The sequence below is a fragment of the Mirounga leonina genome, unplaced genomic scaffold (genome assembly GCF_011800145.1).
Source record: "Mirounga leonina isolate KUSES-001 unplaced genomic scaffold, KU_Mleo_1.0 Mir_101664, whole genome shotgun sequence".
Classification (NCBI taxonomy): Eukaryota; Metazoa; Chordata; class Mammalia; order Carnivora; family Phocidae; genus Mirounga; species Mirounga leonina.
Window position 1 is genome coordinate 28444052 of NW_023270175.1, and position 14447 is coordinate 28458498.

General features: G+C 40.0%; 1 protein-coding gene across 5 annotated transcripts in view; it reads right to left on the reverse strand.

The window, feature by feature from the left end:
• The window catches only part of ATP11C (ATPase phospholipid transporting 11C), a 174255-nt gene that overhangs the window by 102539 nt on the left and 57269 nt on the right, over nt 1–14447 (reverse strand). For 4 of the 5 annotated variants that reach the window (XM_035009419.1, XM_035009404.1, XM_035009418.1 and 1 more), the window contains exon 1: nt 1619–1760. The exons of the other annotated variant lie outside the window; for it this stretch is intronic. In XM_035009419.1, coding sequence (XP_034865310.1) covers nt 1619–1654 — 36 coding nt within the window. In that variant the 5' untranslated portion in view covers nt 1655–1760. Of the gene's footprint in view, nt 1–1618; nt 1761–14447 lie in introns of those variants that run through there. 5 annotated transcript variants of the gene reach the window in all.

A 14447-nucleotide genomic window follows, 5' to 3' on the forward strand; every position in this document is an offset into this window, starting at 1 on the left:
TTTAAAACTGTTCTCTGGGGGCGCCTGGGTGGCTCAGTCGTTCAGCGTCTGCTTTCGGCTCAGGTCATGACCCCAGGGTCCTGGGATCGAGCCCCGCGCATCAGGCTCCCTGCTTGGCGGGAAGCCTGCTTCTCCCTCTCCCCCTGCTTGTGTTCCCTCTCTCACTGTGTCTCTCTCTTGTCAAATAAATAAATAAAATCTAAAAAAAAAACCTGTTCTCTGCACCCCAGCCCTAAAGCTATTTTCTTTTATGAAGCACTAGTATTTTTGAACAGCATAATCAGCCTTAAAAGGGTCAAATGAATTCAAAATTCAAAGAAAGAACTAGCGTTTCATCAAAACTTCAGGTGTCTACTAAAATGCTCCTAAAAGTCAGTATTTTCTGTCCTAGGGTTGGAGGAGTGAGGTGCAGGGAGGAGAGCACCACAGTGCCAGGGAACATTTCCAGTGTATTAAGCCTCTTGGTTAAAATTGCTACAATGTATTCAGTGATCACATTGCTGAGGTTTCCAAGCCCACTCCATTATAACAAGCCAAGAAGAATAATCTTGATGTGTAATTGACAGTCATAACTGGGCCTTAAAATCGCACTTTTCAGATTTTGCTTTTGCAGCATCTTAAGTGATTAAGCTGTCTCTCTCCTTTGCCAGGGGTAGTGAAGCAAGACCAGGACAAGACACTTTGTGTTGTCTTGCCCTTAAAGCTTAATTATGGTCATATTAACAGAAAATCTCAAACACCTGATCAAAAGATAACTGAATATTCAAAGTACATCCCGAGATACAAAGATTGTCTCTAATTAGGCATTACCTGATGGCAGCACATTTAATTGAATAGAATCTGCTATAGGAAATGGATATTAAACCCCACAAAACCAAAAATCTGTATCAGCAGGCACAATGCTTAGGACTTAGGTAAGAACAATGCCTTCTTTGGAAACTCAAGAATCAGACTTAGGTTATCTAAATGTGATCCACTGAGCAGTTTAATTCCACCAGGGACAATTCTAAGTGTTCTCAATCTGATACCCCTCCCCACCATGTCTTTACTCCAAGAACCTCAGGGCTACAAAACTGTGGCTTTAAAGATGAAATATAGCTGTCTTTAGGATGGCTAATAATCGACAGATCAAAACTGCTGTAAGCATTCAGTAATTCAAGACTCTAACAGGGATTTTCTTAATGATTCAAAGATTCCTCCATTTACAGAAAGTAACCTGAGATTCTTAAAGTTCTGGCTGGGGCTCAGCAACTCCAATTTCCTTGTTGACAGCATTTCTCTTACCCTAGAGCTTGACACTATGCACACAAACTTGAGATGAACTCAGCATACAGGTCTATAAGGCTTGAGAAGTTACTTTTTCACTTTCACTATCCATAGCTACATACCACCTTGTACTCCAAACACTTAACAAACTTTAAAAAATCTAAATAGAGGGGTACATAACTTCTAAGGATAGGAACAACACAGTGACGCTGACTGATAATCCTGCTAAGCCTTTACCATAGCCCTGGGGAAATGGATAAAAATGTATATGCAAATAGAAAGCAACAAGGCCCCAAGACCTCAAAGCCCAACCTGGCTGAAAAGAGATCAGAATAAAATATAGATCACAAACCTCAGAGGCAGGAGGGAAAGATGGGACCATCTGCATACCGACATGTGAAAATGTGCTAACACAAAGGCAGCTAAATCGCAGAGAAAACGCTGCAGATTATCAAGCAACTTGTACCAACCCCTGTGATCCTTGTGAAGTTTCTCAGAATACAGGAAGACAGCCAACTGTGGCTTGCGAGTTTCTGTACCTCCAAGGGAGGCGGCAAAAGAAAGCACTAGAAGGCTGGTTTGTTCCTTAAGACTCTGAAGCAACATGCTGGTGTCCTGGCCTCTGTTATCACACCATTTGACATCTTTTATGTTACTCTTCTCCCAACACCTGATTTGCCTTTGCAACTTTTGATTTCAAAGTATCATTTTAAAATATTAGTGTCTTGCACCACATAGTATTTTTTTTCCTCATCTTGTAAAGTTCTTTTCTAACCCATGCCATAGATGGACCATGACAAGAAGTGGAAGTAAAAAAATCAAACTTTAGACAAAATTTCAGTTGAACTTTGGGTTCTAGTCAGGTAAATAGTTTAAGAGGAAGAGATACAATCTAGGCATTCGCTATGATACACTGAGTCACCCCACCACCAGAGAGTGACTATTACTGTATGTTGACATTTCAAAAATGTATAGCAAAATAGCTATATATACACACACACACACACACACACATATATATTATATAGCCTAAGCAGATGGTTTTTGTGAAGTCCCTTGGGGCTGAAGGATTTTTTATCACTTTTTAGAGCTCTCACAGGTAAGGAAGTTTTATCTCAGCAGCAAACAGTAATGCCTAACAATGGCAAGGAAAGGAACCACTGGATATTAGGGTGAAAAATGCCTTTACCAATATCTACCTAGAAGAGACAAATTCTCATCCAAATACCACTTTCTAGGTCACCAGTGAAGAATTTTCATTACACTGTAGGAAAAGATAAACCCTGGCTAGAACAAAAAAATATATTGTAAAAGAGGTGTCTGAAGTCCCGAACAGGGTTTTATCTCTCATTTCAGTGATAGAATCATTATTATAAAGGTGATGCTAAGTTTCTAGAAAGGTCTAACAGTTCAAATGTATGCTGGAGTATGTCCAGTGGAACCAATGAATGCATTTCCCCCCTGGTATTGTTAAATACTATACAGAAAGCAAACTAGCTAGAAAATAAATGTCCAGGATGTATATGTAATTGGTTTAAATAGCACATCCAAGGCTGTAGGTGTTATTTTAACATCCCCAACAAAAGAGGTAGGTAAAAAACAAGATTCCATTCTGGAGGAAGGTTGAGTTGAATAACCAAGAAAATAATGGGGAGGGGCTGAGTTGTGACTCAAGCCTCACAAAAGGTAGCCCCTTCTACGGTAAAGTATTTCTAGCCTTCCATTCAACCATGTTCTTGCGGCAACTTCTTGGCTCAAATTACAATGTCTTTAAAGAAATCTGTTCTTGAAAACAGCACCTTCTCTGGAGGTGAAGGCTTTTAGGGCAAGGAACAGGAGAAGCAATAAAGACATGACCCTGGGAAGTACTGTTGATACTTATGCTTATATTATACACCATATTATATCCCTATGGCTTAGGTGAGCCTCCACTTTCTTAACAGTAAAGAACTTAAAAGACTGCCTATTGTAGGATTAACAAAACACCCAGAGATCATCTTAAAGGACTGTAAAGGATATTTACTTGAGAAGAGGATGAAGCTTGCAGGTACTAACCAACTATGTGAATATTAAAATTCCAGGAACTGGGTCAGCAGCACAGAACTAGGCAATGGCCTCAACATAATTCAGGTGTAAATGTGTTATTTACAGGAAGAAAGTTTCTGGCTCTACAGAAGAGACGCAGGCAATTCTGAGGTCACACCTATACAAAGGGACGGGGTGAATTATGGCCCACTGGCAGAGAATGCTTAGCCCTGAAAATACTGTTCCGTAGCTTGCATGAGGAGGACTACAGTTGGCCAGGGAGGTTGTCAGGGGGCATGTTAAGTGAGGGCCACTCAAGGAGTCCTCTGGAGGCCGCTGTCTATAACATAAGCCATTAGTCCTTTGGAAATGTTGATCTGATGTCATGGATGTAAAATTAGCAAGCCATTTCTCCCTTTGTGGCAGAGCATATGGTCACTGATGCTGTCTCTAAATCTCCCTTCTCTCCTCCCAAAAGCTTTGGATTCGAAACTGCTGTGCACTATAAAGATTGGGTGCTGCTATAAATTTAATAGGTGACCTGTAATTATTCCTAAAACATGCTTAAAAGATTCATCATAAATTAGCAATGTGTAACTTTCAGTATATTGAAGAAAGACCACATCAAATAAATACTTGTTTTATTTATGGCTTCACTGCATTATTTATGTATATGATTATTTGTGTATAATAAAAATTGATTTGTGAAAAAAAATTTAGGGGGCAGGAGGGGTGGGAGGGAGACAGAGAGTATGAATCTTTTTATTTTTTAAAGATTTATTTATTTGACAGAGAGATACAGCGAGAGAGAGAGCACAAGCAGGGGGAATGGGAGAGGGAGAAGCACACTCCCCGCTAAGCAGGGAGCTGGATGCGGGGCTTGATCCCAGGACTCTGGGATCATGACCTGAGCTGAAGGCAGATGCTTAACGACTGAGCCACCCAGGCACCCCGAGAGAATGAATCTTAAGCTGGGTGTGGAGCCTGACTTGGGGCTCCATCTCCCAACCCTGAGATCATGACTTGAGCCAAAATCAAGAGTCAGATGGACACTTAACTGACTGAACAACCCAGGTGCCCTATTTGTGAAATTTTAATATACCTTTGGGTAGTGCCAACTAGGAATGCCACCATAAGATGGACTGGAAAGAATATCAGAATACATCACACAATGGTTCTCAAACTGCAGTACATGGGACAATAATGAGGTCCCTCAGACAAGGGGAAAGGCTGCTCCTATAATCCTCCCTCCTGGGCAATGCTATTCCTTTTTCTTTTTTCTTTTTTAAGATTTATTTATTTTAGAACAAGAGTGAGCACACGAGTGGGAGGGGCAGAGGGAGAGAGAATCTCAAGAAGACCCCAAGCTGGGGCACCTGGGTGGCTCAGTCGTTAAGCATCTGCCTTCGGCTCAAGTCATGATCCCAGGGTCCTGGGATCGAACCCCCACCTCGGGCTCCCTGCTCCGCGGGAAGCCTGCTTCTCCCTCTCCCACTCCCCCTGCTTGTATTCCCTCTCTCGCTGTGTCTCTCTCTGTCAAATAAAGAAAGAAAATCTTAAAAAAATAAAAAAAAAAGACCCCAAGCTGAGCACGGAGCCCAACTTGGGGCTCGATCTCACAACTCTGGGAACATGACCTGAGCTGAATCTAAGAGTCGGACACTTAACCCACTGCGCCAGCCAGGTGCCCCTGGGCAATGCTATTCTATTTCTTACCTCTTCACGATCAGTAATATCGGCGAGGCACTCAGAGTATGAGGGGAGAGAATTGTTAAATTTGTGACAAATTCTCTCCATCTATGCCAAAAATAGATAAGGAAAATTAAGTGTTTGGCCATGATCCCAAGTGGGTGCTTCTGCTTCTGAGGCTTAATTATGAGAGGCAAGAAACCAGGAGATCTTGGTTCTAATTGCCTTCTACCGATTAGTCTGTGTGTGTATCGGGGAAGCCCAAGAATTGATGTCTTCCTAGGTAACTCAAGGAGAGCTTGACTAAGTAACCTAAAAAGATAAGGGGAACTGCGGCCAGATTTCTAGCAATAAAACATGAAATGTGGTTTTGGATATTGCGTCATTTGCCACCCATTTCAGCCCAGACCAAAAGAAACAAAAAAAGGGTGGCTCAGTCGTTAACGTCTGCCGTCGGCTCAGGTCATGATCCCAGGGTCCTGGGATCGAGCCCTATATCGGGCTCCCTGCTCCGCGGGAAGCCTGCTTCTCCCTCTCCCACTCCCCTGCTTGTGTTCCCGCTCTTGCTGTGTCTCTCTCTGTCAAATAAATAAATAAAATCTTAAAAAAAAACAAAAACAAAAAACTGTTCAAGGGTGGGAAAGAGATTACATATGAGGACAGAGTAATTTACAAACCAATACACACGAGAAGATAATGTATTCAGTATGAAAATTTATTCATAGGCTTCAAAGTAGTAAAGGAGGGAAAAATAAAAGAAACACAAGTCACCAAGACCAAGGAAAGGCTCATGTACCTTAAGGGTGCTAATCTGGTACACTAAAAGGTACATTAGCTTTTGGGGGCTTTAAGGATGCCCATTTAAACCACCACAGTGTCGATTTATTTATTGGTAACCTTTACATGTAAGAAGATGAATGCCTTCTCAAATGTGCCTGTGACCCAAGGGAAACAGTTTACTCTTCTGATAAAATAGAATGAACTTTATGTCCCGGCAGTCAAGATACAAACAACCTCAAGTTAAAAACAGGTTAGGATTAACCGCCATTAAGAACAATTTAAAAAATTAATGGACCACTTAGAATTACAAATTTTACTTGTACAAAGGCTTTTTTTAACTATAAAATGAAACACACAGATATAAAACCACTTGAAGGAATTTTTATTAGAGCAGACACATTCAAAATGTATGACTTCTCAAAAACAAGCACTACTCACACTGAAGGTCATACCACCCCCAGACCAAACATTTTTTTGTTTTGTTTTTTACCAAATAGGACAAACAGTAATTTGAGGTTTTGTTCAAGTACATGATTGAAAATAGCAGTGAGATATTCCCAAAGCACACATAGGGGGTATTTAGAACAATTATAAGAATTTTACAGCCAACATTAAAAATACCTGGCAAGCTTTGAACAGGAAAAATGCTTTCAGCTAAATCATGAAACAGCACAGTGGTTGTAGCATTAAGTGATTGTTGCTCAGTGGAACACAGTAGATTAGTCGTGACGAGTACTCGATAATTAAATGTGCACAAAGACTCAATTCTCCTGATTGCAATGCATTTCACTCTACTTCACATTATTATAAAAGGCATATGTGTATGCAAATGTGTTAATACATTTCTAAGTCTCTTCTTACTCTACTTTGTAAACTCAGATATGATGTAAAACCTTCTAAACACCAACAAAGAAAAAACAATTACAGCATTAGTTAAGGGTAGAAAAATGGCAGAACCCAACAGAACACAGATAATTTTCGAAGGTTAGAAATTAAAATGCATCTGCACATGTTAGTATTATTACTGAGGGCCAATTATGGTGGACTGATGACTGTGGATGGGCAGGAATAATCTTATCGTGTACCTGAGTATTCTAAGATGGCCTGCTTCTATCCCTGTTTGGTTCCCAGCCATTTGCTACAGTCTCTGCCCTAGATGAAAGGCAAGTAGGTACATTTCTTCCCTGGGTGCTGGGCACAGTTAGCTAAACAAAAAAAAAAAAGGAATAAAGGGAAACAGCAAGGAAATGGATAGAAGTATAAATGTGTTCACAAGGAAATGGATAGATATAAATATAAATGTGTCAAAACAAAAGAAAATTACTTGTGATGAGAATAGTCTTCTGTAAGATTGCATGGGGCTTCCTCATCATTCTCAATGCAACTCTCAAAAGATAACTCCAACAGAAGAGTTTGTAAGCAACATTATGGTGGGTAAGAGGAAAAGGTGGGGTTCTCCTAATAGTTGCAAGCTTTTCTTAGAAGGCAATGTACCAGAATGATGTTGGACACTGATTTTATGGATTTAGAATCCAATTCAGTCCAGTGTACACCTTTGAGCTTCACTGTAACTTTTCATAATATTGAGCAACAATGTGATAAGGTATCAAAGAATGAAATATTCACTGCGAATAAGAGGAGGTTCACTCATGCATTTAATTAATTAAATTAGATTATATTTATTTGAGAGAGAGAGAGAGCACAAGGGGGGGAGGGAAAGGGAGAAGCAGTCTCCCTGGTGAGCAGGGAGTCAGACACGGGGCTCGATTCCAGGATCCAGAGATCACGACCCAAGCTGGAGGCAGACGTTTAACCGACTGAGCCACCCAGGAGCCCCTCATTCATGTATTTTAAAGGTAACGTTCCTCTAGGATGGCTAGAATTTTAAAAAGACATGGAAAATAAAAAGTGTTGGTGAGGATGTGAAGATATTAGAACTCCCATACATTGCTGGTAGAAATATAAAATATAAAATAGTTCAGCCTCTGTGGAAAACAGTTTGGTGGGGTTCATCAAAAGCTAAACAAGGAATTAAGCATGAGCCAGCAATTTTACTCTTATGTGTATACCCCAAAAGAACTTTTCTGAAAAGAGGTGTTCAAACAAAAACTTGTGCATTGATGTTCATAGCAGCACTATTTTCAATAGAGTCAAAAAGTCAAAACCACTCAAACACCCATCAACAGATGAATGGATAAACAAAGTGTGGTCTCTCCATCCAATGGAATACTATTCAGGCATAAAAAGGAATGAACTACTGATACATGCTACACAACAGGAATGAACCTTATAAACATTACGCTAAGAGAAACCAGACACAAAAGGTCATATACCGTATGATTTCATTTATATAAAATATTCAGAACAGGTAAATCCATAAAAACAGAAAGCAAGTTGGTGGTTGTCAGGAGCTGGAAGGAAGGCAGACTGGGGAGTGACTACTTAATGGTTATGAAGTTTCCTTTTGAGATGATGAAAATGCTACAGGATATGACAGATTTGGTGGTGTCACATGTGAATATACTAAATGCCACTGAATCATTTTTAAAATTATTAATTTTATGTTATGTGAATTTCACAATAAAAAAAAAGTAACACCTGTGCCTTATAGCAGGTCATGAGGCAAAATTGTTAATATAGTTGATGTCTCCATTCAACCAGTATTTACTGAGTCCCTACTATGCAAGATACTGTAAGTGATGAATAAAAAAACTGACACCGTTTCTGCCTTCAAGGAGCCTGGAGTGTAGTGGGGGAGACCAGATATTAATCAAATACTTACACAAATCAGCTAAGTAGCAGGAAGGAAGGCTACACAGTGTTCGGAGAGCTGACCCAGCCAGGGCCACATTACCACCACACACAACACAAGCCTGATCAGACAGACCGCTCCTCCAGTCCCCACTTAATAGTTTCCCACTGATCTTAAAACTGAAAATTAAAATCCTTACTCTGACCTGCAAGGTCTTGCAGAGCCAGGTCTCTTCCTCCTGCTTCTCCAACCTTGTCGTGCCCCAACCAAGCCTCTCCGCCTTGTTTTCTCTGTTACAGCCCACTGACCTTCCTTCCATCCCACTTCCATTCTTCCTGCTCCAGGGCTCCTACTCCACATCGAATACTCTTCCCTCACCCCTGTACCTTCTTAACCTGTAGTCACCCTTCAGATCTCTCAACTGTCACTTTCTCCTGAAAGCCTTTCCTGATGGCAACTCAAATGAAAAGAGACCAATAACCTTTTCTCCAAAGTCTGCTACAGAGAATTTACAATGAACAAAACAAAATCTCAATTCAGGTTTTCAAAAAGCCCTAACTCCAAGTCTCCCCAAAATTCTCCTCCGACATTCTGCCGAAGAAATCCTTTGTGAATTCCTTGACTTTGCATAAAGTGTGTTTTCTTAAACCTTCTGATTAGTTTCAATAAAAACAAGGCAGTGATTGTGACAATAAGAACTCTGTATAGTCTACTGACACAAGCTCATTAAACATAATTCAGTGTGGCTGGTTATTGTGATGCTTTGTTAACTGATTTATATACACTTCAGGCAATTTTATGCAGAGCAGTATTCAGATTCATCAATTCCAGTTGATTAAACAGTTGATTAAAAATGGGTATTTATGGTCATTTCTGTTAAAAAAAAAAAAAAAAAAGTCAGGCATCAGGCCAGGAATATAATCCTCAATGTAATATTGTTTCTGTGAAGAAAATCAGATTAGACTTCTATTACTTTGACTTCCATGAATATAACCTGCCATAATGTACAAGGACAAGTTGTAAAGGGTTTTCAGGAGGGCCCATCATCTAGCTAGTATGCACTGTGGAACAGAGGCTTGGTCCAAGGCAAACACAATTCAGATTGGCCAGCCACGCACTGTTCTCTTTTCAAGTCTACCTCATTTGATAATCATAAACTGGGGCAGGGTATTTTTTGCAGCATTGATTTCTCTGCAGGAAGAGCGCAGAGAACTATCACTAACATACAGAAAGTCCCCACACAAAAAAGACTCTGCTAAAGCTGTCAAAGGACATTTATACAATATTAAGATTATCCTGATGCTTCTGGGAAGTGAAAATAAACTGCATTTTAAAAATAACATCTCAATGATTAACATATTATTTATATAGTATTTGATGTAACAATTCGTAATGAAGCTTGCATAAAGGGTTTACTAATAAATAAGTAAACAACAGCATGTAACCAGCACAACTATTTCTTGGATCATAGCTTCCAGTCTTAAAAAACACTATTGAGAAATCAACACAAAATCCAGATACCCTACTCCCAGTGAAAACCAAGACTAGTTTGTTTTTTTCAGTAGTTTTCAGGTTAATATGGCTGCTGGTACAATGGGCTGGGAAAGAAATCTATTTGTTCCAATGAAACGTCAAATAAGAAGATTAAAGCCCCACGTTCAAGAGCAGCACAGCCATAAGGAAAATCTCTCCTTTCATCAATATTCAAAAAACAATCTAGTGAATAGTTCTCCCTTCAGTTTTTGCTATTCCTATGCTGAGGCTATAGTGGATCTTTTGTAGAAAAACAACTCAAACACACAAGTGGTATATTTCAAAATTTTTAGCCATTCTGATAGAAAAGGCAAAGAGCCCAAAAAAAAAAAAAAAAGTTAAATGCTCTGGAGCTGACAAATAGTGGAACCTAGTAAGATTTTTTCTTTCTTTCTTTCTTTTTATTTTTTTTGGTAAGTGGTAAGTAATTTCCCGAGGCGCGCCTGGGTGGCTCAGTCGGTTAAGCATCTGCCTTGGGCTCAGATCATGATCTCAGCATCCTGGAATCAGCCCTGTTAGGCTCTGTGCTCAGCAGGGAATCTGCTTCTCTATCCCCCTGCCCCCTTCTCTGATTATGCTCAAACAAACAAAGTAAGTGGTAATTTCCCTAAGGAAAAATCCCTCCTTTCTTCCTATTTCCCCTAGCTACCTATGTTTCTGAGACTGGGAAATCTCAGGTTATAACTCAAAGAAAATGAGCCCATGGCTTCCTAGGCCCCCACAAAGCCTGCCTTGCCCAAAATACACGAGCACATTTGCAATTCCAGACCCTCTACCTGACCCCTCCAAGGTTACCTATCTTCCCTCTGCCACCCTGCCAGTCAACAACTTTCTCCCTTCTTTGACTCTTTCACCATTTGCCACCACGGGAGGTCATTAGTCAGCAAGAAGGGGCAGACTGGAGTACATCCCAATCATCTAGCTCCTCTGTCCCCTGTGTTAACTTCTCACTGACCTCTTAGCTGGGGTTGCACCCCAATTCCTGACACATAATTTCATGGGGTTGACCAGAGAACACAAGTAGGACATAAGAGAAGGAAGCATATAAATCCACATGTGGTACACTGCTAAGTAAATACAGAAGTAGGAAGGAAGAATAAGGTTGGCTGAAATGCAGAGGCTGACTAGGGCCAGATAGAGTTAGTCTAGGAAGATTTCCAGATTAATGCATGTGAGAGCCTTGGGGAACTTTGGCCTCTTTTAATCCAGACTATGATTAAATTCATTTTCAAATCTATTATATATTTCACATGTGCCATGTTCCAAAACTAGAATAGGGATACAATGACAAGAGGATTTTATTTTTAGCCACATACTGTGCTTGGTTTCAGGACTTCTCTAACACAAGCCTGACCTTTCCTATCCATTCCAACTACATTTTCTACTAGTAATCCTGGGCAAGGCGGCTCTGTTCCTACCAAACTGGTCTCCCTCCTCATTTTCTCTTATTATCTCAGTTTATTCCCAACTGCTGTTCCCCTGGACTGAAATTACCCACATGAGTCTCCTTGAAAGTAAACTGAAGGTTCAACTATGCGAAATTCAGCAGTCTAATCAAGAGACCCTGTGACATATGGAGGGCTGTAGGTACATAAAATTGGCAAACCTTTACATACTGACTTTTCCCTCAAGGTGATTACCCACTGGTTCTTGGAGCTCTTTGTCTTATTTTCCTAGATGGACAGAGTGACAGAAGGATTACAAACGATATGGCTCATCATTTAACTAAATAGCCTGGCCCCCAAATCAGTGTATCATTTAGAGCCATTTGAGATCACCAAGCTATAAACTGAGACAAGAATATAATTTGATCAAGTCTAGAGTCTCAAAGTTTAACTATCTCATAAATATCTTCTAATGGGTCTACTTTTGATGTTCAAAAATCAGAGGCACTTTCCATCCTAATGACGTTCTTTCAGAGAGCCTGGGTTCAAATCCTAGTTCTGCCCCTTACTAGCTAAGTGATCTTGGGCAAATTCCTTAACCACATCATGTCTCAGTTTCCCTATCTGCATAAATGTTGACAATTTATGAGACAATTAAGAGACAGTGCCTTCAAACACTAAATACGCAAATGTTAGTTGCTGTTATTACAGCACAGGGAAATAGCAAGTTCTTTTGCTGCCACAACCAGTTGCTTCCAACACATATAAAACATATCTACATAAAAAAAGATGTAATCCTAATACAAATAACTGAAATACATCTGCAGGGTTATTATACTTGCAATACAGTGGCACAAATGAAATCAACGTGAACATTTTCATAACCAGAATAAAAAGAGAGATACAATCTTTGTAAAATGGTAGGAGAGAAAGAAAGCATGCTTATAAAATCAAAGTGTTCATGGATATTTAAGTGACCTATGCCACACTGACCAGATAATACTTAATTAGCTAGCATATGAGCATAAGACAGAATAGTACATTTTGACTTTACTTAGGATTTCAATGGAACTAGAAGACCTATAGGTCATTCACAATGCTTGCAAAAAAAACTAAAGCCAATTTCAAAAGGCTCCTCAAAGGTTATGGTAAATGACTCAGCTTGGGGTTGGAATTCAGGGAGAATCAGAGAGTGGAGGGCTCTGGCTTAAGCACTGGGTTGAAAGCAGAAATAAACAGCAAGTGTAATTAAATGTACACAGCTATGAAATAGCACACGTCTCTGCAACACCTGCAATGCAGGGAAGGCTGGGTGCTGAGAGTGAGAGTGTGAGAGGAAAGCACATACACAGGCAGACGGGGTGAGAAAACCTCCCATCCTGCCCTTTAGTTAGGGTAGGAGGACGTGGTCAGAGCAGCGACCTGCTGTGGACAAAGAGAGGCTGGAAACAGCTGGCCTCAGACATTCACCTTCGCCCACTGTTCCTTCACAATAAATCAAATGATATGTGCAGAGGGGGAGAGCCCCTAAACCAAAGGCCTATCCTTTTCTAAAACAAACAAATATTTAAAGAGCATCAAAAGAGCTAGGCACAGTGATAACCATCATTCCTATGCTAAACTTCTGCTTTGAAGAGATTTAGAGAAACTAGGGCGCTTGGGTGGCTCAGTCGGTTAAGTGTCTGACTCTTGGTTTCAGCTCAGGTCACGATTTCAGGGTGGTGGGATGGAGCCCAGAGGTGGCCTCTGTGCTGGGCGTGGAGCCTGCTTAAAATCCTCTCTCTCCCTCTGCTCCTCCCCCACCTCAAAAAAGTGAGAGAGATTTAGATAAATTGCCATAAATATTTCTGCTTTTCCATGAATGTGTTTAACAGTTAATCTTTACAAATCTTTGAAATCATTTTTAAAACATGCTTTTGCTTGCCAGATAGGCTGTCCCATTCATTTTTGATGTTTGAATGCATTTGCTTTGGGAATAATTAAGTTTAAGAAAGAAAACTCCTACAGCAAGAGGGAAGTTGTAGGTCTGTTGTGTGATAATCTCTACCATATAAATTTCATTATGAATCTTCTAATTTTAATGTGATCTTCCAAAAGGAAATTTGTCTTATACATTTATATTTAAAGGTTTATAGTAAAGGAGAACATATAGCTTTACCTCAGCCTCTAGCTGTTACCTGGTATATAACAAACTGGAGAAAGATTTGCCTTCTTAAATAATAGCCCCACCCCTAGAATTCCTTAAGAGCTAAATTGTAAGATTTTGTGGTATCAGTGGCTATAAATCTCAGTAATAATCACCACTGGACTTGGTTTAGCAGACTGAAGTCTATCTGATAATCAGGATTAAAGAGCTAATCAAAACTGGCTTTGTAAATGCTTAAGTAAGGCTGGGTTCAGCAATTGTCCGTGGCATAATGCAATCCACCAAGTAACTCCTAAGGTTTACTTTTGCCATCATTCTTTCTTTTTTCTTTATAAATAAATAAATAGATACATTTCTTTAAATGAATAAACACCCAAGCACCCAGTTGCTATAGTGAAAACAGGATTTGGGTTCTGATGGTGACCATAAAATACTATGAAGAAATTCCTTCATTTACTCCCAGAATAAACATTTAAAATTTGTAAAAAAAGAGAAGAAAAGAAAAGAAAGAAAGAAAGAAGAAAAAAAATTTGTAACTATGCGAGGTGATGGATGGGTTAGCTAATTTTATTGTAGTAATCATTTCTTTTTTTTTTTTTAAAGATTTTATTTATCCATTTGACAGAGAGAGACACAGTGAGGGAGGGAACACAAGCAGGGGGAGAGGGAGAAGCAGGCCTGCCGCTCAGCAGGGAGCCCGATGCGGGGCTGGATCCTAGGACTCTGGGATCATGACCTGAGCCGAAGGCAGACGCTTAATGACTGAGCCACCCAGGCGCCTCTGTAATCATTTCTTAAAGATTTTATTTATTTGACAGAGAGAGACACAGCAAGAGAGGGAACACAAGCAGGGGGAGTGGGAGAGGGAGAA